At 35.0% G+C, this 21,932-nt stretch overlaps 1 protein-coding gene across 1 annotated transcript; it reads left to right on the plus strand.

Moving 5' to 3' along the window:
* Window positions 1-650: 650 nt before the first annotated feature.
* PPP1R2 (protein phosphatase 1 regulatory inhibitor subunit 2) lies at window positions 651-20,890 on the plus strand. Its single transcript, XM_019957617.2, has 6 exons — window positions 651-1,085; window positions 9,524-9,631; window positions 11,672-11,749; window positions 12,298-12,398; window positions 16,714-16,881; window positions 18,456-20,890. Exons 1-6 carry the CDS (start codon window positions 964-966, stop codon window positions 18,500-18,502), a joined length of 624 nt encoding a protein of 207 aa, XP_019813176.1. The 5' UTR covers window positions 651-963; the 3' UTR covers window positions 18,503-20,890.
* Window positions 20,891-21,932: the final 1,042 nt, after the last annotated feature.

Raw genomic sequence — 21,932 nt, forward strand, 5'->3', positions numbered from 1 at the left:
GGATTACCAACACAGAGGCAGAATGTGGTAAAATGGAGAAATATCAGACCAGAAGCATAGTCTAAATGAAGTTCTACGACCACACACTACAGATGGGTCTTGTGATAGTGGTGGTTAGGTCACTTCTCTCTAGCCTTCAGCTTTTCCAATGGTAAAAAATGTTAGACTATTTCAATGTTGATGTTCTATGATTTCATAGAAGTCAATATTCTATGATCCCACAATAGGTCTCTAAGGACCGTTCCAACGCTGACATTTCATGACTTTATAATGGAGAGTTAAGCTTTTTATGGTTGTTAAATGGAAGGAAAGAAGAGACACTGCATTTCTCTGAAAGTCAGTTAATGTCTTCGGGGAATGATGTCACCTTTGAGCCTCAATTTTCCGATCTATAAAATACACAACGAACAATAAGAACCTCATGAAGTGGTGGGAGCGACGGTGCTTGCAGAGATTAACCATTCGGTACACAGTCAAACTGTAAACCTCTCCTAAGGGTCTATGAAACAGCTCTCAGAGCCCCAGCCGCGGTTGGCGCTAACTCACCGAGAGGGCTCGGGGAGGGGGCGGGGCGAGGAGGTTGGCATTGTTCTTGTCCCGCCCTCACCCCCGCCCCGCCCCCGCCCCGCCCTAGATATCGCGAGAGGGCGGGCCCGCTTGGCATTAGCGTCGGCGTCGTTCCGGCGCTAGGCCGGCTTCTCTCCGCGGGCCACGGTTAGAGTGCCGGTGGCCAAGGGCTCGCGGAGGGCCGCCAGCCACGCGGCGTCGGCTAGACGCCAGAGCGTCCGAGTCGTTGTGTCGTGACAACAACTCTGGTGGCTGTCTCCGCGACAGCAGGTGCGGCTGCTTCAGCCCCAGGCGGGCTCGGCGGCTGCCTGGCGAGTTTCTGCTCGCGCCCAGCCCTTTCCTTCCTGAACTCGGCGCCAAGCAGCGACGCTGAGCCGACCGCCGGAGCAGCAGGCAATGGCGGCCTCGACGGCCTCGCACCGGCCCATCAAGGGGATCCTGAAGAACAAGAGCTCTACGACTTCCTCTGTGGTGTCCTCGGCCGAACAGCCCGGCAAGAGTGTCGACGAAGAGCTGAGGTGAGAGCCGAGAGGGGCAGCCGCTCGTCCACCGGGTCAGCCTGGGAAGCCCCACCTTTCCCCCCGTGCCGTTGCAGACCCCCAGCCGGACCAACCCCAGATCCCGAGCCCGAGCGCGGCCGGCGGGCGGGGCGGTTGCGTAGTTGCGGCCCCTGCGCGGCTCAGGTCTCCCTCCGCCGGCCAGGCTTAGGGGTGGAGTGATTATAAAGAAGGCAAGAGCTATGACGTTTACTGTGTGTTTGTATGTGTGTGTTTAACATATATACATATATAATAATTTTAAAACATACATCAGAATCTTTAAGCTTTTGGAGATTGGGAATATTAAAGAATCAAATTGAAGTTGTAAAGCTTCACCTGTTAAGCAGTTATTACTTCACTTCGTATCCGAGTGTCTAAAATTCAATAATTAAAGTGTATTTTCCTGGATTGGAAATCCTTTAAGATGCAGTCGTAGACTAATAAGAGACTCCTCCGTAAAAGAGATTTCTCCATTTTTCTAATTGCCCTTCCTCCACGGTCATTCCTTTTTAGGTGAACATTATCGAAAGAAAAGCATCGTGCCACATTCACTCCCTTGGGTCCTGGTTTGTCATTATCTCTGCATTAAAAGAAACAGACATTTCCTCAGTCTGATCTATGTTTAATGGAAAGCTACTTATTGCTAATTATTTTTGAATCTGCAACAGGAATTTGAATGCTTTCTAGTCTTTGTTCCTCCTGAAAGACATATTTAAGCTCAGAACAGTTCAGAAAGTACCAAGTTAAAATGATGCCATGATAATTTAGTTGCTTTTGCATACTCGCAAATACGTATGTGAAAAGATGTTGACCTATAGTATTGTATGTGATAGTAAATAATTGGTAACAACCCAAGGTCCATTAAGAAGGACTAGTGAAATATTAATTATAGTACATTAGTATAATGGGAAAATAGACCAGCCTTTTAAAAGAATGAAATAGATGTTAATGGCTCAGAGAAAGATACCCAAGGTGCAGTCCTCAGTAGGAAAAAAAGGATGGAAAACTGATAATATATAGTGTAAAATAAAACACTAGGTTAGAAGTCATAGAGGGGCTAGCATACAAGGACTCTTACATACTGGAAATAAGGCTTAAGAAAAGTTGTTGAAATCTGTGAAGTCATAAAGCTAAAATTAGGATGTTCCCGAAAACTTTGAATATTGGAACTAGGGCACACCTGTTTAAAAAGATCATTTTAGAGCTATAAAAGGAACTACAGTTTGGTGATGGTGTTGTCTTGAGGAAAACATGAAGTAAGATCATAGCTTAGAATCGTGGCCTTTGGGGATTGGAAAGGACCTAGCAACTCTCGTACTCCTGGGTGTTTGACTCTTACATGCAATTTTCCAACCTCTGTTTGGGGTAAGCTGCTTCAGATTGGGGGTTGTAATGGGACTATAAAAAATGGAATCTTACCAGACATAGCTGTAACAGGAAGACTAAGATAGTCTAAAAACCAAACTATGGAAGGCTCTTAGATGACTTCAGGGTATTCGGCGGCAGCACTGTGGTTCTCAGTAGCATTTCAATTATTTAGTTATTCTCCAGCGTGAGCTTCTTTCTGTTTGGCTACCAAGTAGCTGCTTAGATTTTCTTCTGTCTTTCCCTACTTCTGTTTATTCTCAACCTGTCTGCTGTAATTTCTGGTGGCCCCACTCTGGGTATTGGCGTCTTTATATAAATTGATTAGGATTACCTTCCAAGTCCTGCCTGGAAAGCCACTTTACTAGACTGGTTTACTTACACAGGGCTGCTCCTTCTCTAGAAGCTGCCACCAGGGCAGATTCATTTAAGAGTGGCCTTTTTCAGGGCAGTTGGCCTTGACTTGTCTAAATTAGAAGGTTATAGTCCTATCTTCAAAGGGAGTTGCCAAGCCCTAATTGATTGAGGTTTATGATGTTTGGTTCTAAGTAGTAAAAGGCATGGGTTTTTTCATGGTAAGTGTTGTATGACTATAAAAGAAATAAAGTAATTCTTTTGGTAATACAATGTACATTGTTATTTATGTCACAGTTCATACAACCAATATTAGTGACTTTATGAGAGCGTCTTTGAACGCAAACAATGAAAGTATAGTTGAATATATTTGAAACAAACTTTTTGTAATGTTTAACTTTAATGACACCCAGTATTTTTCCTTTTGTTTATAAAGGACTGAAATAAATAGCTCTTTCAATTACAATGCACTTAAACTTCAGAAACTAAAAAAATACAGTGTAATGGTCTATCTTTAAATGTTGGAACCAGAGTTTAAGGCAAAATAATCTCATATTAATTAATGTGAAAATGACCAGGAATTTAAGTCAGTTCTCAGTGTTCTGAGTAATTATGTTCTGTAAAGTCACCACAAACGCTGGATTAGTTCATGCTGAACTGTTAGTCCTAGAAGAAATATAAAAATAGGTTACTGTAAGCTGGTGGTCACAGCATTTTCATCACCTTTTAAAAATTTGTTTGTTTAAGACACCTAATTTAATATATATTGATTCATTAACATTGAACACATGGCCAACAGCGCTGTAACTCATACCTGAATGAAGAAGTTCGTCTAACACACATTTTCTCCATAAAGCACTTCACAGCTTTCCTGGGCTTAGGAGCACTAGATAGCAGTTAAGCACTGTCCTTGGGAGCCATTTTGAACAGCCAGTTCACCAAAAAAGCAAAAAACATGGCACTAAATAGGACTGTGAAAAGGACACATTTACAGTAAGAGAGCTGAAACAAGGTTTAATCTCAGCTAGGAACATGTGCATGTTCAGCTACTCAGATTTTTCCCAGTCTATGCATGTGTGAAAGAGAGAAAGCTCCTCCAGTATTGATTTTGAAGTTACAGGTAAATTTTAGCAAGTAGGCAAATTTCCAAATACAGAATCCATGAATAACCATACCTTTTATTGGTGCCTTTATCATGTGAAATACAGTGGTGGTTTCCCTTTTCTGCACAAACCACTCCCCCACCCCATCAATTGTAAGAGGGTATAACTTAATGTTTATGTAACACAAAGAGATGTTACTAAGGGGTTTTTAAGTCATAATTGAGATGTGCTATTCTGTGGTCTCTCAACTTTTTGATTGTGCATCATTTATTAGGAAAACATGAAATATGTTTCAAATATGTTTATTTACAATTAGATAATATGTCAAGGTTCAAAGTATACTTAAAGTGAGGTTTATATACTGCCATATTTCAAATAGTCTTCAGGACTCTGTTAATACAGTCCTTGTCAAACCATCTTTTTTTTTAATGTCACAGTGCTGTTATTTTCTTATTCTTTATACTTTGCATTGGTACTGTTATCTTTAATGAGTAGTTATTTCAGGTACCCCTTTCTGAGGGTTAGTTCAATTAAAACTGGATAGAATCCACATAAAATTAGGCATAGATAATCTCAGTACACTGTAGCACACTGCTAGTATTAAAATACCACTAGTTAGAACACCACTATCATCCCCATTATTGTGGGATTCCCGTTCTTTCTGAATACTTTGAATATTGTAAACAACCGGTGAATGTCAGACATAACAGTTACAGTGAGTAAGTACATGTACTTCATCAAAGCAAGACATCATTGATTTTAAGATGTACCATGATTTTATGTCACAGCAAGAAAAAAAAAATGCTGCCAATTATAAGATGTCATCCATTTTAAGATGTATTTTGTTTTCAGAAATATTAAAAAGAAAAATGTGCATTTGGGATTGCTGAAAATATAATGTTAAGTGTTACTAAATTTTGTCTTATTAGAAGTGTTTAGGGTTACTGATTAGTAATGGGGCCGGACGCCTGGGTTCAGATCCTGTTTACTACTTACTAGGTCTGTGACTTAAACAATGAGTTATTCATTATAGTCCTGCCTAGTTTAATTATTAAATGAGTTACTAAATGTAAAATGTTTAACACAGTACTTCAAATGTTAGTCTTATTCTATTAAAAGTATAGAAACCTAATTTTCCGTACTTACAGGATTGTGTACACAGCATGCTTTGGATTCACTGTGTTTAATTCATATGCTGTAGTAGTCTTAGGTAATGTGGCAAATTCTGCTTGGAAAGATTGTGTTTAATTTCCTTTAACATAATTTTATGTAATCATACTTCAACTTTCTCATTTTCTGCCTATAAAGGGATATTGAATATGGTCAAAGGCTCACTGACTCAAGTTTTCCAAAAGTGACTTTTATTTACTAATTGCTTTTATTGTTAAGTCTTTAATTGTTCAGCCTTAAAGTATTGTACTTTGTCAACCTATAGAAGTTGAATCTTCATTTAAGAAAGAACCATTTTTTGAAATGTGGGCTTAAAGTTTAACACATTGAAGTAAAATCCTGCTTCCAAACTCGGATAAAAATTAAAAAGTCGCAAGCAACAAGAAGTATGTAGGTCTTTGAGATGGATGGCATCATATGAGTTATCTACGTGAAAGTGAGAAGTGGTGACTTTTTCTGGTGCAGACTGAGGCTGCAGGGAGGCCCGTCACCCAAGAGGGAGCAGCTGAAACCAGCAGTGCTGTCACCCTCACGGCTGGTTTTCAGTGTAAGTGATTGTGCCACTGTTTTTCCTAAGTGCCATTAATGGCCCAGTGAAGGTCATAGGAATGGTTGTGGTAGTATTGGGATTAAACTCAAATTCACTCCTTGGATTTTGTTGCTCAAGTGATGTTAATTCTACCAAAATTTAAGAGATGCTAATTCGGGTATTCTTTGTCTTCTTCGCAGTTTCTCCGACTTCACTACTTTCCTCCTAAGAATTTCTAACGTTCTTTGGAGCTTGTTGTTTTATGCCCTTATTTAAATTCATGGTTTTGCAAGATATTATTTCTCTGGATCTTGCCAGTGTAAGGATTTCTTTTTCTCATAGTGTTGTGTTGAAGAAGTAGACTGAAGCTTTGGATATATAAAACTTTAATTCTCTTTATAGTAGAAAGTAAATGGCAAGCAAAGTACAAAAAATAACCCAACAAGGTGGTTCTTTATAATATGGTTTATACCTTATACATACCTTTGAGTTATATATAATGTGTTTAAACCTTCTCATAAATTTGAGTGTGTTCTTTACATTTATGTAGCTATAAACAACTCAAATTAATGAGAATGTTTCCAGCAAATAGGCAAAGGATGCAAACAGTTCACACAAGGAAAGTAAAATAAGCATTTTTTTCCATTATTTATTAGGTTATAAGCAGAGAAACCAGACATAAAGCAGTGTTTAAATATCAATTTATACCTGCTCAGGTGGGCAAAATACCCAGATACCCAGTCCTGGCAAAGTTTTAGCAATTATTTGGGGACATTACAAACAGTGCTCTCGTAAAAAAGAAAAAGGCTATGTGGCAACATGGAGTGATCTACAGAGCTCTTCAATTTAACCCAAATATGCTTGTCCCTAGTGAAGTGAAAGTGAAGTCGCTCAGTCGTGTCCGACTCTTTGTGACCCCGTGGACTGTAACCCACCAGGCTCTTCGTCCATGGGATTCTCCAGGCAAAATACTGGAGTGGATTGCCATTTCATTATCCTAAAAATATCACTGAATAGAATATGCACAAACATTTCTGCTTTAAGTAGGAAGACATTGGATTCAATCTAAACATTTAACATTAGGAGAATAGTTTATTATTGAATATTATGCATGTAATACTAAAAAGGTAAAGACTAGAAAATACAAGCAGCTTATGATAAAATACATATACTGATGTAGGAGCTGTTTTTATGTATACTATATGTACTGTTTTGTCTATACTTTTTTATATACTGTGATAGCTTGGGTATTTTTTCTTGTTATATGGAGTGGAAAGAATATACAGAAGTCAAAATTGTTAGTGGGTTAAGGTGCTAAGGTTGTGCTTATTAAATTTTATCCTTAATTTTAGGAAAATATGTCTTATATCCTACAGTTCTTTTCTTCTATTGTTTATCTTGCAGAACAGATTTACAGCATTTGAGGGGTACCCTTGTAACTGCAAGGGCCATATTCATTCTTCTAATGATGAGAAATTTATTGTTTTTAATTAAAGATTGCTAGCATTATTTATTTTTAGTGTGAGATTAGTGTGACACATAAAGTCATTTTGTATATGTTTATTTTAAAAATATTTTATTGTAATGTAATATAGATACATCTGTCTCTGTTTCATCGACTACACTAAAGCCTTTGACTGTGTGGATCATGACAAACTGGAAAATTCTCAGAGAGATGGGAATACCAGACCATCTCACCTGTCTCCTGAGAAACCTGTATGCAGGTCAAGAAGCAACAGTTAGAACCCTGTATGGAACAACTGATTGGTTCAAGATTGAGAAAGGAGTACAACAGGGCTGTCTGCTGTCACTCTATTTAACCTATACGCTGAGCACATGATGAGAAATGCTGGGCTGGATGAGTTACAGGTTGAAATCAAGATAGGTGAGAGACACATCAACAAACTCAGATACATGGATGATACCACACTAATGGCAGAAAGTGAAGAGGAACTAAAGAGCCTCTTGATGAGGGTGAAGGAGGAGAGTGAAAGAGCCAGCTTAGGACTAAATATTAAAACTAAGATCATGGCACCCAGCCCCATTACTGCATGGCAAATAGAAGGGGAAAAGGTGGAAGTAGTGACAGATTTCCTCTTCTTGGGCTCCAGAATCACTGTGGATGGTGACTGCAGCCATGGAATCAGAAGACGACTGCTTCTTGGCAGCAAAGTGAAGACAAACCTAGACAGTGTTGAAAAGCATACGGTTGTACAATAATATGAACGTACTTAATGCCACAGAACTATACACTGAAAAATGGTGAACTTTGTATTATGTATATTTTACCACAATAAAAATATGAAGGAAAAAAGTGCTTAGTCTTAAATGGGGACACTGTGGGCATTTTAGTGTAGAAAGCAAAAGAATGTAAAGTCAGGCTCACCTGCCATGAGTGGGCCCATGTAATTTTTAAGGTGACTTAGAATATGAAGAAAAGAATATGATACTAAAATTTTAAGTGTGTCATTCTTCAAGAGCATTTGAAGATCAGGTATTGGAAGATCTAGGAAAATTGAAAATATCTGCAGTAAAATGTCACCAATGTGGAACAAATATGGAAAGGATGATTTGAATCTGTGTAAAATCCACATTCTTTTTAAAGTAGTTTTAGTTTCAAGTATATAATCAAGTCATAAATTGTATATGTAACAATGTTGTTGACCTGCAGAGAGGTCATTTTTGTCCTTTTTAATGAGTAGATAAAGGTTTGTAATTAAGGCATTATTGATCACCTTAGTAGTTGTGTAAGTTATTTTGTTGGATAGATACTAATAAATATTCATAAAAAACTTAGAAAGCATTTCTAGTTTTCATAAGTAGATTTATCTCAGGTGATCTGAATATACCATTTCTTAGCAAATTTAAAAAAATGAAAATAAAAAGATAAAATCTTAGAAAACTGAACTATAAGTTTATGTACAATCTAAATCTTCATTAATAGTATCTGAATTTAGTGAGATTTTCTCTGTAGTTTTATGTTCTGATTCTTTTGATTGTTATGGTATTGGTGGTGGTTTAGTTGCTAAGTTGTATCCAACTCTTGCAACCCCACAGACTGTAGCCTGCCAGGTTCTTCTGTCCATGGGATTCTCCAGGCAAGAATATTGGAGTGGGTTGCCATTTCCTTCTCCATTGATTGTTATGGATACTGCTAAAAAAAAAAAATACGCCAAGAAAAATATTCCTGTTGTGTTTTTTTCATCAAACTGTTAAAAATATATGATGGATCCAAAATCCTTAACTGTTGAGATCAAACAATGTATAAATTCCAGTTTTTGCTGTTGTTCTATAGGCTAGATGAAGATGAAACATGTCATAATAGTTTTTTATAAATGCCCAGTGAAGAATCTGAGTATTCCTGTGTATCCACAGTTTCTGTATCCTGAGATTCAACCAACTATGGATCAAAAATATTCTAGAAAAAAAAAATTTCCAGAAAATTAAAAAAAACAAAACTTGAATTTACTATGTGCCAGCAGCTATTTATTTGCATAGTTTTTATATTGTATTTATGACTATTTATATTTATTAGGTATTATAAGTAATCTAGTAATGATATAATGTATATGGGAGGGTGTACGAGATTATCTGCAGATACTCTACCATGTTATAGAGGAGATTTGAGCATCCTTGGGTTTTGGTATCCATGTGGGTCCTGGAATCAATACCCCAAGGAACAACTGTGATGTGTTTTTAATATATGGGCACTAAGTATTCTATGAAATATTTACTTATATTTTATAGTTACTTACAGCATTTACCCAAGTTAGTTTCTATTCCAAGAAAGTAGATGTGAAAATAGAAGTTAGCAGTCAAATAGAAATTGAAATGTGATATTTGGGTGTTTTTTGTCTTTTACTACATTAAGGAAAATTTTAAAAATTTTATTTTAGTAAAAAGTCCCAGAAGTGGGATGAAATGAACATCCTGGCGACCTATCATCCAGCAGACAAAGACTACGGTTTAATGAAGATAGACGAGCCTAGCACTCCTTACCACAGGTAGTGTTTGTGCACATCATTCCTTTTCTCAGTTGGTTTTTTTTTAATATTTGTTACTGGAACACTAATTAATAACCTACCTGCATATTTTTGTGTGATAGTATAAATAACATGGAACTTGATGAAATCCATTTTTTATGTTACAGTTATAGTATTCGATGTATATTTATTGCACCTCAGTCGTCCCTAGCTGCTAATGATATGCTGAGATGAGTGACTTCTGCCTTCCTTAAAGTAATCTATTTGTAAAAAGGAAGACGAGAGTTGGGCTTGTTTGCTTCTTCTTAAGTAGATAGCAGGGCCTTATTCGTTCTCTTTGCAGAAAAGGGATAATTTCACAGATGGTTAACTCTTTTTTAACCCATGCAAAAAAAAAGTGGACATTACTGCTATCTCATGTCCTTATTTTTTAACTTAAATGATATTGTAGTTCATATAATTGCATTGGAATTGTTAGTTTTGAGTCTTCCCAGAATTGTTTTTAATGAATATTAAAATGATAGTGTGTGGCTGTAGTAAGTATGAAGACTAATGCACCAGTAAACATAATGGGTTTCTAAATAAGTTAGAAATACTTAATTCAGATCATGCCTAGATTGTATAGAAAAAAGATTTTCAGGACTAAATATTTATGTTTGTCACTGAAGTAAGACAACAGAAATCCAGAAGTTACTATTAAAACAGAGTTAGAGGGACTTCCCTGATGGTCCAGTGGCTAAGACTGCACTCCTAGTGCAGGGGGCCCAGGTTTGATCCCTAGTCAGGGAACTAGATCTCACAACTAAGACCTGGCGCAGCAAAATAAATAACTAGATAGATAAATTTAAAAAAAAATAGAGTTAAATTATGTTTTAAGTCAATGGATGAAACTTTGGAAGAGGAAATAAATTGATGATAGCAAAAACAGTAAAAACAAGAATAAACATGAAGATTGTGACAAAGGGAGGACATAATGAAATAGGAGTACAGATACTGAAAAGTAAATCTTGAAGGAAGAAATAGACATATCATTTATGAAAGTGATCCTCCTAATTTGCCCCTAATTACAGATGTATACTTTAAAACATATCTTGAGTTTCATTGTACCAGAATCCAAAGTCAATGCTTTCTTCCTTTTCAGTAAAGGTAGTAGAAATCCCTTATATGTGTTGCTTGGAGATACATATCCTAAAAAAATTAAGATCGAACATGATTAAAAAAAAAAAACAGGTCACACAGAGTCGGACACAACTGAAGCGACTTAGCAGCAGCAGCAGCAGCCATTGTTTTAAAACTGTTTATATTTAAATAATAAAGATAACCATTTTTTTTGCCATTAAGTGGAGAGCAAATTTTTCATTAGAAAGTAGATTGGGAAAGCTAAATAATTTTTAAACTTCCTAGGTCTTAGTATCTAATTTTGTTATTTTACTTAACCTGTATCTGCATAGATCCTTTGCGTCTTATCTTCAGTGAAAAGAAAAGTGTTAGTTGCTCGGTCATGTCCAACTCTTTACGATACGTGGACGACACATGGACTGTAGCCCACCAGGCTCCTTTGTCCATGGAATTCTCCAGGCAAGAATACTGAAGTGGGTGGCCATTTCTTTCTCCAGGGGATATTCCTGACTCAGGGATCAAACTGGGTCTCCTTCATTGCAGGCAGATTCTTTACTGTCTGAGCCACCAGGGAAGCCAGGTTAATGTACAAATACATATTCTAAAACCACATGGGATTTCTTTTGAATTAATTGTTCCTCCTGCTGTATAGAATAATTGAAATGTTGATTTCTTTTTTTCCCAGGTGATTTGTTTTCAATATTTATTTTCATGATTGCAGTAGTTTTTTTTTTTTTTTAATTATTTGGAGGCTTTTCTTGATTGGTGCTATACTTTTAAGTATTTGCATCGAATAGAAACAATTTAAAATTAAACTTCAAAGATGACAACAGAGCCATAAATATATTGATACTCTGGTTAGTAGCATTATGTTCTCTACCTTGTTTCCTGCTTAAAAAATTATAGTTCAAGTATTAATTTATAGTGTGTTTGTCATCTTAGTATGGTAGCTGATGATGAAGATGCATTGAGTGATTCAGAAACCACTGAAGCCCTGACCCCAGATATCTTAGCTCGGAAGTAAGTATTGGTAACTATAAAGCATATTCCACAACTGTAAAGCTGTGTTTAATTTTGCAGAGTTAAAGACATTTTACTTTACTTGTACAAGTGTAAATAAAAAGCATGTGCTAAATGAATTAAGTTTCATCTAGATTTTTCATAGCAACCTGTATAGTCTTATTTCTAGGTTAAAATCAAAGTATGTAGATGAGTACCAGAAGCTGGTATACAGATTCCCTATGTTGATTGCCTGCATAGAGATTTTTTTTTTTTTTTTTTAATATCCTGCTACCTGGGTATTAAAGATACAAGTGAGATAGGTAAAAATAAGTTGAATTCCTAAAAAAGTTCTGTTCCTTTGCTGTTCATAGATTTGTCTCCACTTTTCTTGTTTATTGTTTTCTATACCTATTACCATTCTCTGGCTTTTTTTCCCCCCTCATCAGGTTATGGCTAGCATACTAATATTCTTTAGATGCTTTTATGAGACTCAAAAGTTGAATAAGACACTCAACTAATATAAGACAGTCATAATGTTGATTTCTTTGTAAATTATTATTATATAGATTAACTGCTGCTGCTGCTGAAAGCTTGGAACCAAAGTATCGAGTTCGTGAACAAGAAAGCAGTGGAGATGAGGATAGTGACCTCTCACCTGAAGAACGAGGTAGTTTCTTTCTTTAACTCAGATTCTACTCATGTGGGTTTATTGTATGTCAGCTTTGTCCCCCCTCATTTCAAGAAAATATTGCCATCTCTGAAGTGACTACAAGTGTTCCTTTCTTTGTACTAAGCATCTATACTAGGTAGATGCTCAGTAAATGTTTATTAAATTAATGTGTTTAGAGTCATTGAGTATTTGGATAATCTTAAAGTGGATCGCAGTAAGAGCTAATTGCTTGTAGTTTTTTCTGTATTAAGACAGTGGTGGGAGAAGGAAATGGCAACCCACTCCAGTGGTCTTGCCTGGAGAATCCCAGGGACGGTGGAGCCTGATGGGCTGCCGTCTACGGGGTCGCTCAGAGTCAGACACGACTGAAACGACTTAGCAGCAGCAGCAAGGGAAGATCCTAGCTGAGTGAAATTAGAGAGCTTAGAGTTTGTTAACTAAACCAGCCTCTGTTTTCAAAAAATTAATTTTTGTTTGTTTGTTTCTAACAAATGATTCTCTTGAAATGCCAGTTGTCATCTTTCAAGATAGCTCAGATGAATCTCTGTAATAAATCATCCCGTAAACAAACAAACAAACAAAAAGACAGTGGTGAAGTTTACCAGATGAATCAGACTTGAAGTAAAGATTTTTTATTAGGTCCCATTGAACAAAAAGAACAGTAATGTCATAGGAAAGGAGATAAAAATAGTCCTGTCAACATTGATGAAAAAGGCTCTTTTAGTCCCTATGGTGCATACACAGTTAAGCATTGCTACCTATTCATGTTCCTGCTTTTACAAGTATTAGTGCTTATCTGTGGAGGTAAGGAAAGAAGAAAGCTGTTTCACTTTGTTGCTTTTAGTAATTTTGAAGCATGTGAATGTGTGACCTCAAGAATTAAAAATTGCATATATAATTTGTTTTCAATTATTCTTAAAAGGGAAACCAAGCCTATGTTAGGGTGAAAGGATGCATGAAAAAAGAAAAAAAAACTTAAAAAAAGAAAGATTATTACTTGAAGCCTTGAAATGTGGAAACTATCTGTACTGTAAAGAAATTTAGAAACTCTAGAATTAAGATTGCAAATATTTGCTAGTTAGCTGTCAGGATTTTTGTCATGCAGCTACAAAGGTAAAATTGGCTATTCCCTCCTATCGTATATAGAATGTAGTTTATTGAACTAAACAATCTGAGCCAAAAAAATAAAAACCAACAGCAACAGTCTGAGCCTAATTGCTATACAAGAGAGAAATCTTATATATAGCGTGATCTCAGGTTGTATTATATTGATGATACTATCTATCTTCTGCCCTTGGTGACTTCCTATTTTCTGAAAATATACCCCATGAGGCCCTTGAAAAGAGTTTTCAGATAGAAATTGTTCCTTGAGCTTGCTAATTCCTTATTCTCTGAAAACATGATGTATTGAGAACCAAGTTTTTTTATTCCGTCACCAGTTTTCATTAAGTAATTTCCCCCTCAAATTGTAGTTCCATGAGTTAACCAGCAGGGGGGACCATTTTACTAGTTACAGTTTTCACAAGTTTTTCATGTTCCCAGTAGTAGTATTACTGATACAGGTGTTTTTAATGCTTTTAAACAAATTATGTGTCTGAACATCCTTGTTTATTGAAAACATTCTCAGAAGATTTTATCTTGTAACTAGTTGCATAACAATTAAAATATTGGCTATAGAATCAGATAAATCAAAGTTTATACTCCAGGTATGTCGCTTATCTAATTTGCTTAATTTCTCTGACCCTCAGAAATGATCCTCATTTCTAAATTGGAGGCTTTAAAATATTTAGATTCATTAAATGAAATAAAGAATTTAAAGCACTTAGCATTGGATCTGACATATTGTTGCTGCTGCTAAGTCTGCTGCTAAGTCGCTTCAGTCGTGTCTGACTCTGTGCGACCCCATAGACGGCTGCCCACCAGGCTCCCCCATCCGTGGGATTCTCCAAGCAAGAACACAGGAAATACTAGATTTTAATAACTTAAAATAATTGGTATATTCTGCATTATATTTTGGAAAACAATAAAGGAAAGTAGAAAAAGGATAATTTACTTGCCAGGTTCAGTGGATATAGTTGATTATCATTATAGCCGAGCCTGAAACCTTAAAATTTTTGTTTTGTACTCTTTTGTATTATGTTGCTCTGCCATACAAAGATTATAAGTAAAATTAATACTCAAAGAAGGTTGAGACCACTTGTGTTAGCAGCTTTCTATAGAATGAGTACATAAATCATGTAATAAATTTTGAGTATTCCAAAATGAAAAATATCTCTAACAAGCGAAACCCAAGTTTAATATCTCTTAGAATTATGCATAGTTGACCCTTGAACAACATGGGTTTGTTCTGTGCAGGTCCAATTATACTAAACACCTATTACAGCAGTAGACAATCTGGTTGAATGCACAGATGCAAAACTGCAAATATGAAGGGACAACTGTAAGGTTAAATGTGGATTTCAACTGTGATGAGAGTAGGTGCTCCTGACCCCCACATTTTTCAAGGGTTACCTGTATATTACATCATAAAAAAACAATGAAAATACAAAGGGGGAAATCAGAAACCTTTGACCAAGGGGATTAAGTTATAACTCATTACTTAATAACCTTTTAAAATTATGTAGTAAATCTGCTATGTATGTGGCAGAATTTTACTGTATCTTCATATACTTTATTGTCTAAATTCTGGATCATTTTAAGAGCAAAAGAGTCACTGTTATAGTTCCACTAGACAATAGGCATAAACTGAGCTTCCTGGGATGTGGCCATTCTAACTATGTAGTGAGAAAACAACATATGCAACAAAATATAATTAATCTTTATAAAATACACATTTTTATAAAAAAGTCAAATTATAAAATGTTAGTGATTATTTAAGGAAATGGATGTTTTAAGATTGTACTATTAAAAAAAATTTTTTTTTCCAAGTTACATTAAAGAGAACGTGTATTACTTTGTACTGAGAAAAAGTCTTATCTTTTTAGTAAATATATCTGGTAATGGAGGCAGTTAGAACCAATTTTTGTTGTTTTTTAGTATTGGCTTTTACATTGTCTGAAATTCATCACTAAAAATTTAGTCATAAGGATTTGGTCTTTTATTGATTTTTTTTTAAAATTTTACTTTCTTTTAAAATATGATACTCTCAGAGAGTAAAATCAGAAAAGTGACTTAGAAAAGAAGGAAAGATGCCTGGCAAGATCTTGGTAATTTGAAACAAATGTTTATGGGATGATAAGATGGATATTGATTTCAGAACTTTCCTCTCCCAACCCAAATAGAGGCTGAAAAGTATTTGATCAGTAGTGACATGAACTGTAAATACCTGTTTTTAAGACATAAATAAGTGTAGATGATAAAAACTTGGAGTGACTTGCCTGATGGTCCAGTGGTTAAGACTCCATGCTTCCACTGTAGGAGTTGAAGGTTTGAGAGAGGGAATTAGAGGACATTTAGAAAGTACTTTGAATAGCCTTATTTAAAGAGGTTTCTCTTATGCTTTTTTGGCACTAAAACACATTTATGAATACACTAATAAACCTATGGTGAGTGAATTTTAATGCTCTTTACAAAATGAACAGTGGCAATTTTATGTCAACCCCTTTTTTGTTTTTTAATTTACAGGTCTAAGAAATTATAAAATATTTCTTGATAAACAATAGATCTTTAAAGTCCTATATATTGATAAAATATGGTTGGTTGTGTTGATTTACAGCTATTTTTATGCTTCTGTGATGACTTCATGGACAATAAGCACTTTTAAAAGGAAGTTTTTCTTAATTGTAAAAATAGAAAATTTGAGAATACTAAAATCACCCCATAATTCCTTGATCCAGAATTAATGACTGTTAATTGCCGAGTCTTATTTTGTATGTGTGTATATGCACATGTGCATTCATGCAGCCTTTGTACATAGTATACGTATATGGTATTATAGTTTTCCTTTATCCTATTCAACTCTGGAGAAGTTTCCTGTATCTTTAAGTTTCCTTCACAAATAAAACTACTAAAAGCTCTTAGTCTTCCATTAAGATGGACACACAAACCATCTAAGGCAAAGGTTGGTAAACTTTTTCTGTAAAGAGCCAGACAGTAAATATTTTAGATTTTGAGGGCCATATGGTCTCTAGTGCAGCTACTCAACTCTGCTACTGAATACAAAAGTATATTTAAGCATTACAAAACAAATGAGTGTGACTGTGTTCCAATAATATCAGTACTTTACTTACCAAATAGACACAGGCTGTAGTTTGCCAGTCTTTGAGCTAAAGACTTCCTGTGCCTACTTTTTTTTTTTTTTTCAATCTTGTAGAAAAAAAGCGACAGTTTGAAATGAAAAGGAAGCTTCACTACAATGAAGGACTGAATATTAAGTTAGCTAGACAATTAATCTCAAAAGACCTAAATGATGAGGAGGAGGATGAAGAAATGTCAGAGACTGCAGCTGGAGAAAGCATGAATATGGAAGAATCAAGTCAAGGTTAGATGTTTTGGAAGTATCACTGAGACACTTGTGATCGTTTGTGCCTAAGTAATATATTTTATTTTGCTTGAAACTTCGAAGAAGCTCAGAAAATTTTGCTAGAATTTACTTTTTATGCCAAAGGGTAGAAAACTTCAACCTCTATGGGCCAGTTTGAAAATAATGTTTTTATGCTCAAGTTGTCTTAAGTACATAGGTTGTGCTGTATGTCTATGTTGTTTGGTCTACTGGCTTTAAGCAGTGATGTCTATCTTCATATTAAGATATACTTTATTTTTAATGTTTCAGATCATATTTTATTTGTTGTAACAATGTCAGTTAAAACTTTTAAAAGAAACAGGTTTTTAACATGGAAGATCTGTTTTGACATCCCTTCAGGTATAAAGTATGTCATATCCTTCCAGTGTTGACTCTTGACTGTTGGGTTGACAAGTTATTGGCCAGTTTTTGTTTAAGTCTCAAACAACCTGCTCCTGCAGCCTACCAACTCTTGATCAATCATAGGAAATCTGTTTTTATTTTTAATAAACTTACTCTGGCATTCAACAAAGGTGAATCTTCTATACCATTAATGCAGATTTTATGCCCATCTGCCTATTCTGTACTGCAGACTGGTACTTTTGAGTGAAGACGTAACTTACTTTTATGTGTTGTGCCTTAGATGGTTAAGTCTTAAGAAAGTAAATAATTATTATATTATGGTTTTGGTGAGCATATGAAATGTAAGTGATTTTTATGGAAGAACCCGATGACTGTGTCTCATTATAACATCAAGATTGCAGTATTTTTTTGTTACTCCATGTTATGCTTTTGCTTTTCAGTTTGTTTCCTTTCAATTAGCACTGCCTTTTGATTTTATTCACCATATTCTGTTCAGCTTGTATTTAACATGAACAAACTCTTACCTTGAGTGATTATTGAATCTATATGTTTCTCTTTACTCTCTTTTTAAATTTATTATCTATTTTTAGGTGACCTATATCTATATCTTGGTGATTTCTTTTGTTGTATTCAGCATAAACATTTCTTTGGTTATAACTTTTCATCAATGTCTGCGCCCACTTTCAATATCCATTTGTAGCAGCTCTAACAGAGCACTGGGAATACCCCTCATTTGCTATTGGAAATTTGTGCTGGCACTGCTGTGTCAGAGGTTAAAGGGATTTCTTTTTTAAGCCACAGCTTTTGAAAAATAACTTTGGCCTTTGTCTGTGGTATATTTAAGGAAATATTTTGCCATTTTTATATTGTAAATGCAAATATTCTATAACTTTGAATATTTGAGTTGTCATAAACTCTTAGCTTTCCATTTGTGACTTACTCACCGAAGTGTTCAGTGTGAAACCTGTTTGTTCTACCACTAAGCAGATACACCTATTCTGCTCTTTATTACAGGGTATACAGATTCTTTGATATTGTTCAGTCTGCATGAACTATGTCTTGTTTTTTAGATTTTTTTTCTATTCATTTATCATCTGTAGCAGTGGAAGGGAACTTTAGCTCAGGTGGTTCCAAGTTTGGCAATACTCAACAAACAAATGATATTGCTATTTTTTCTTATATCATTGCAGGATCTGCTACAAGTGACCAACTGCAAAACAAATCACAGAGTTCATAGAAGAGATTTTTTTCAACACAGTAATTGTCAAATACAAACTCTGTTACGATAATATACTGCTTCTTGTTCTCTACAATTCATGACTTAAGTACCAAAATACGTACCAGTTATTATATATTGCCAAGAATTAAATAACTTAAGAGACTAATTAGACTTAAAATGCCTAATTGATACATATATTCTTGTGCCTAGTACTTCACCACAAATACAGCATAATGTCATCCAAAACTACGTTACTTTTGTAAGAACACTGGTTAATTTGTATAAGATATATAGCTTTTTATGCTTTAGAAATTAATATCTTTTGGGGAGGGAGAGGGGATCTAATTTATTTTCTTCACTTCTAGATGTGATAGCTCTTATAAAAGGTTGGGTTTTTAAAAAATCAAGATCCAGTTAGAACAGCAGATCATATAGGCTGATAAATATATTCAGTCTGAAAAGTATTTTAACAACGTGTCTTCAACTTGTCTGTTTAATTGAAAAGGAGTATGTTATGAGTTACTGTTGCATTTTCTGGCATACTACCTTTAAAATTCCTGTTGAGTTTCTTTTATGTTTACAAGGAAAGGATTAAATTTTTTCTCATCAAAACTAGGTTTTTTCCATAAATAAATTGTCAGATTAAATTTGCACTAACGTCTGCTCTGACTTTTCTGTACACTCCATGGGCAGACTTCAGATCAGTCTTTCAATAAATATAATTCTAATATAGTTTCAGCATTCCCTTTATATACCTGTGTTAAACTCCTGCCTTTGTCTCTTACTCCTTTCCACACATACGCACAGATTCTGTACCTTTATGATGGATCATAAAGATTGTCATGACATTGGAAACTTTTCCTTTTCTCACATACTCTGTCATTTGCTGCAACAATGAAAATCTTACTTTGACTATTAATGCCTATTCATTCTTCTAATACATGGAGAAAATGAATAGCATCGGTACTAGACAGGAAATACAATTCAGCTGCAGAATTTTCTACATGTCTCTGACTTACAGCTTGCTAATTAAAGTGCTATTATTAGTTTATTGTTTGACTTACTTAGACCTTAGAAAACAACTGAGGTTTTTTTGCATGATGAGAGAATTGTGTGTAACCAGTGATATGATAGTTCCTGAATGTATAAACAGAATTCTGAACACTTTTTAATTTAAAAGCTTAAAATAGTTCCTGCTTTAAGGAAATATGATAATGTATACTATGACAAATGTTCTTTATTCTTCTAACACAATAAGATTTGGACTTTTTCCCCCTAAAATGAAGTGCAGTTCCTGTGTATCTTAGATTACATTTCTAGTCAATTATTTGTATTTTAATTTTTTGTTAGTACCTAAAGAATCCATTATATGAGCAGACTTTTTAAGTAATTTCTGTATATTGTATATTTGAATTGGCTTTTATTGAGCAGCTTATCTTCCACTTGCAAGCTTATGGAAATATCAAATGTCAAAATAAGTAAAAAGTGGGAGAATTATTTACTGTTAGAAGAATGTTTTTATTAGTTTGGATGTCTTCTTTTTTAATGGAATCTAATCAGTACTTCTGAACTGCAGGTATAGTGCTCTAACTAAAACATAAGCTAGTAGTCCCACTGATCGATAAACTAGACAGTGTTTATCCCTACTTTCTGAATTTAGAATATTGAGGTATTCTCTGTTTAAACTTGTCTGGGGGTATTTAAGCTTATACATATATGTGTACATATGTTCATACACACAGATCTCTGTTTTTGGTTTTCTCATTTCAAGTTCTTAGGAAGTATTCATGTGCTCTTTATTTGTAGAAATAGCTGCTATACAGTGAAGAACAGGTAGGAACTTTAACAACTGATCCTTTGGTGTTTTCTACAAATTATTTGTTGAAACTTCAATCACAGGCAAACTTGCATTTCTGGTTTCCGGAAATAGATAGTTATCTCAGAGGAATAAGACATGGCAAATAGCATGCTCAGTAGAATTTTAGGTAATCGAATGTGACTGAGTAAAATTGTTATCATTGTCATGAGTTTCTAATTGATGTGGTATTGAACTAAACAAAAAATGAACCTTTATGACTCAAGTTATATTTTCCTTTGGAGAAAGTTATCTGTCAGTGTTCAGTTCTAGCCAAAGTAGATTTTACTTTCAGTTTTTTAATCAGTATCTCTTCTCTGCTTAACTCTTGATGTCATCTTTTCTGTGTATTCATTTTTCAGTCTGAAATTCAGCAGTGATGCTCTTTAAAAACTGAGACATAAAATGGTATAAATGGATTGTTAAAAATAACTTCAAATTGAAGATTAAAGCAAAGTGCCATTTTTCCCTAGACTTTCATTTTGTTTACATTTTTTCCTCTTAACATTAGTACACTGAACATATTGTAATAAAATACGGTCATATGACAATTGCTTGTGTGTGGATTTTCTTTTCTTCCTACCCAGGTCTTGTGTTGTGGATACCAGAAGAGGGTCTTGGACTACACTGTGAAAGTGATTTGTTTAGTTGCCCAGCATTGTGCTTGGTGTCTTAAGATACAATCCTCCAAACAACCACGCAGAGCAGATATCTTACTAAGTGAGGAAAATATTCTTGGCCAAGTTCTTTGGTTTCAGTGTTTCATACATGCCAAATGACAGGATATAACTAAATTTCATACTCTCTATTCATGCCTTTTTAGGTGTAGAAATTCCTTCATTTTTGAAGTTGTACCTTACAAGTAAACTTCATTTGGATTTTTGATACACGTCGTGTGCTTTAGGAGTAACATTTTTCAAGTGTTTAGTTTGAGTTTTTATATTTAATCTGAAGAAATTTGGAAATTTTATTTGAGGTTTACACACCATTTAGGAAAAATCTTAAAAGTACAGTTATACAGTGGCGGGAGATGTGCAAATGGATGTGATTAGGTTGTGTTCCACAAGTTTGTTTCTAAACAGGATGTTTCAAACACAAAGCATGATTTTTTTCATAGACTCTGTTACAAAGTAAGTACCAAGCTAGCCTGTATAAACATATACCTAAAACAGCATTTTTCAGTGTGTTCCATGAAAAGGATTCTGTGAGCCAAATATGCTTTGCACTTGCTGTACGCTTTATTCCCCTACCCCCCAGACTTATAATAATGCATCTCATCATATTAAAAGAGTCTGAGACATCTTGCTTAAGGAACCTGTTTAAAATTTGATTTAACTTAGTGTTTTTTAAAAACATTTCACAACCACCCCAAGTTCCCTTTTCCTTCAAGTAGCATCCCAGATAGGAGTAAAGAAATCAGCTAGAGCCTCTAATACATGAAAATTGAACTTATTCCTAAAAGAAGAGACCAGTGTATCATTGATAGAGGGAAGACATGGTAGCAATAACTGCATATTATGGATTGTATGTAATTTGCCAGGCATAAGACTTAATTTTTAGTAACTTATGCAAGAAACTATAGAATACATGTCC

Source organism: Bos indicus, chromosome 1 (assembly GCF_029378745.1).
Source record: "Bos indicus isolate NIAB-ARS_2022 breed Sahiwal x Tharparkar chromosome 1, NIAB-ARS_B.indTharparkar_mat_pri_1.0, whole genome shotgun sequence".
Lineage (NCBI taxonomy): Eukaryota > Metazoa > Chordata > Mammalia > Artiodactyla > Bovidae > Bos > Bos indicus.

Excerpts from the sequence above, each read along its gene's own strand:
- PPP1R2 (XM_019957617.2), top strand. The coding sequence starts at position 964 with ATGGCGGCCTCGACGGCCTCGCACCGGCCCATCAAGGGGATCCTGAAG. Across the intron at positions 11,750-12,297 it reads CCAGATATCTTAGCTCGGAA|ATTAACTGCTGCTGCTGCTG; the intron begins GTAAGTATTGGT and ends ATTATTATATAG. Across the intron at positions 16,882-18,455 it reads TATGGAAGAATCAAGTCAAG|GATCTGCTACAAGTGACCAA; the intron begins GTTAGATGTTTT and ends ATATCATTGCAG.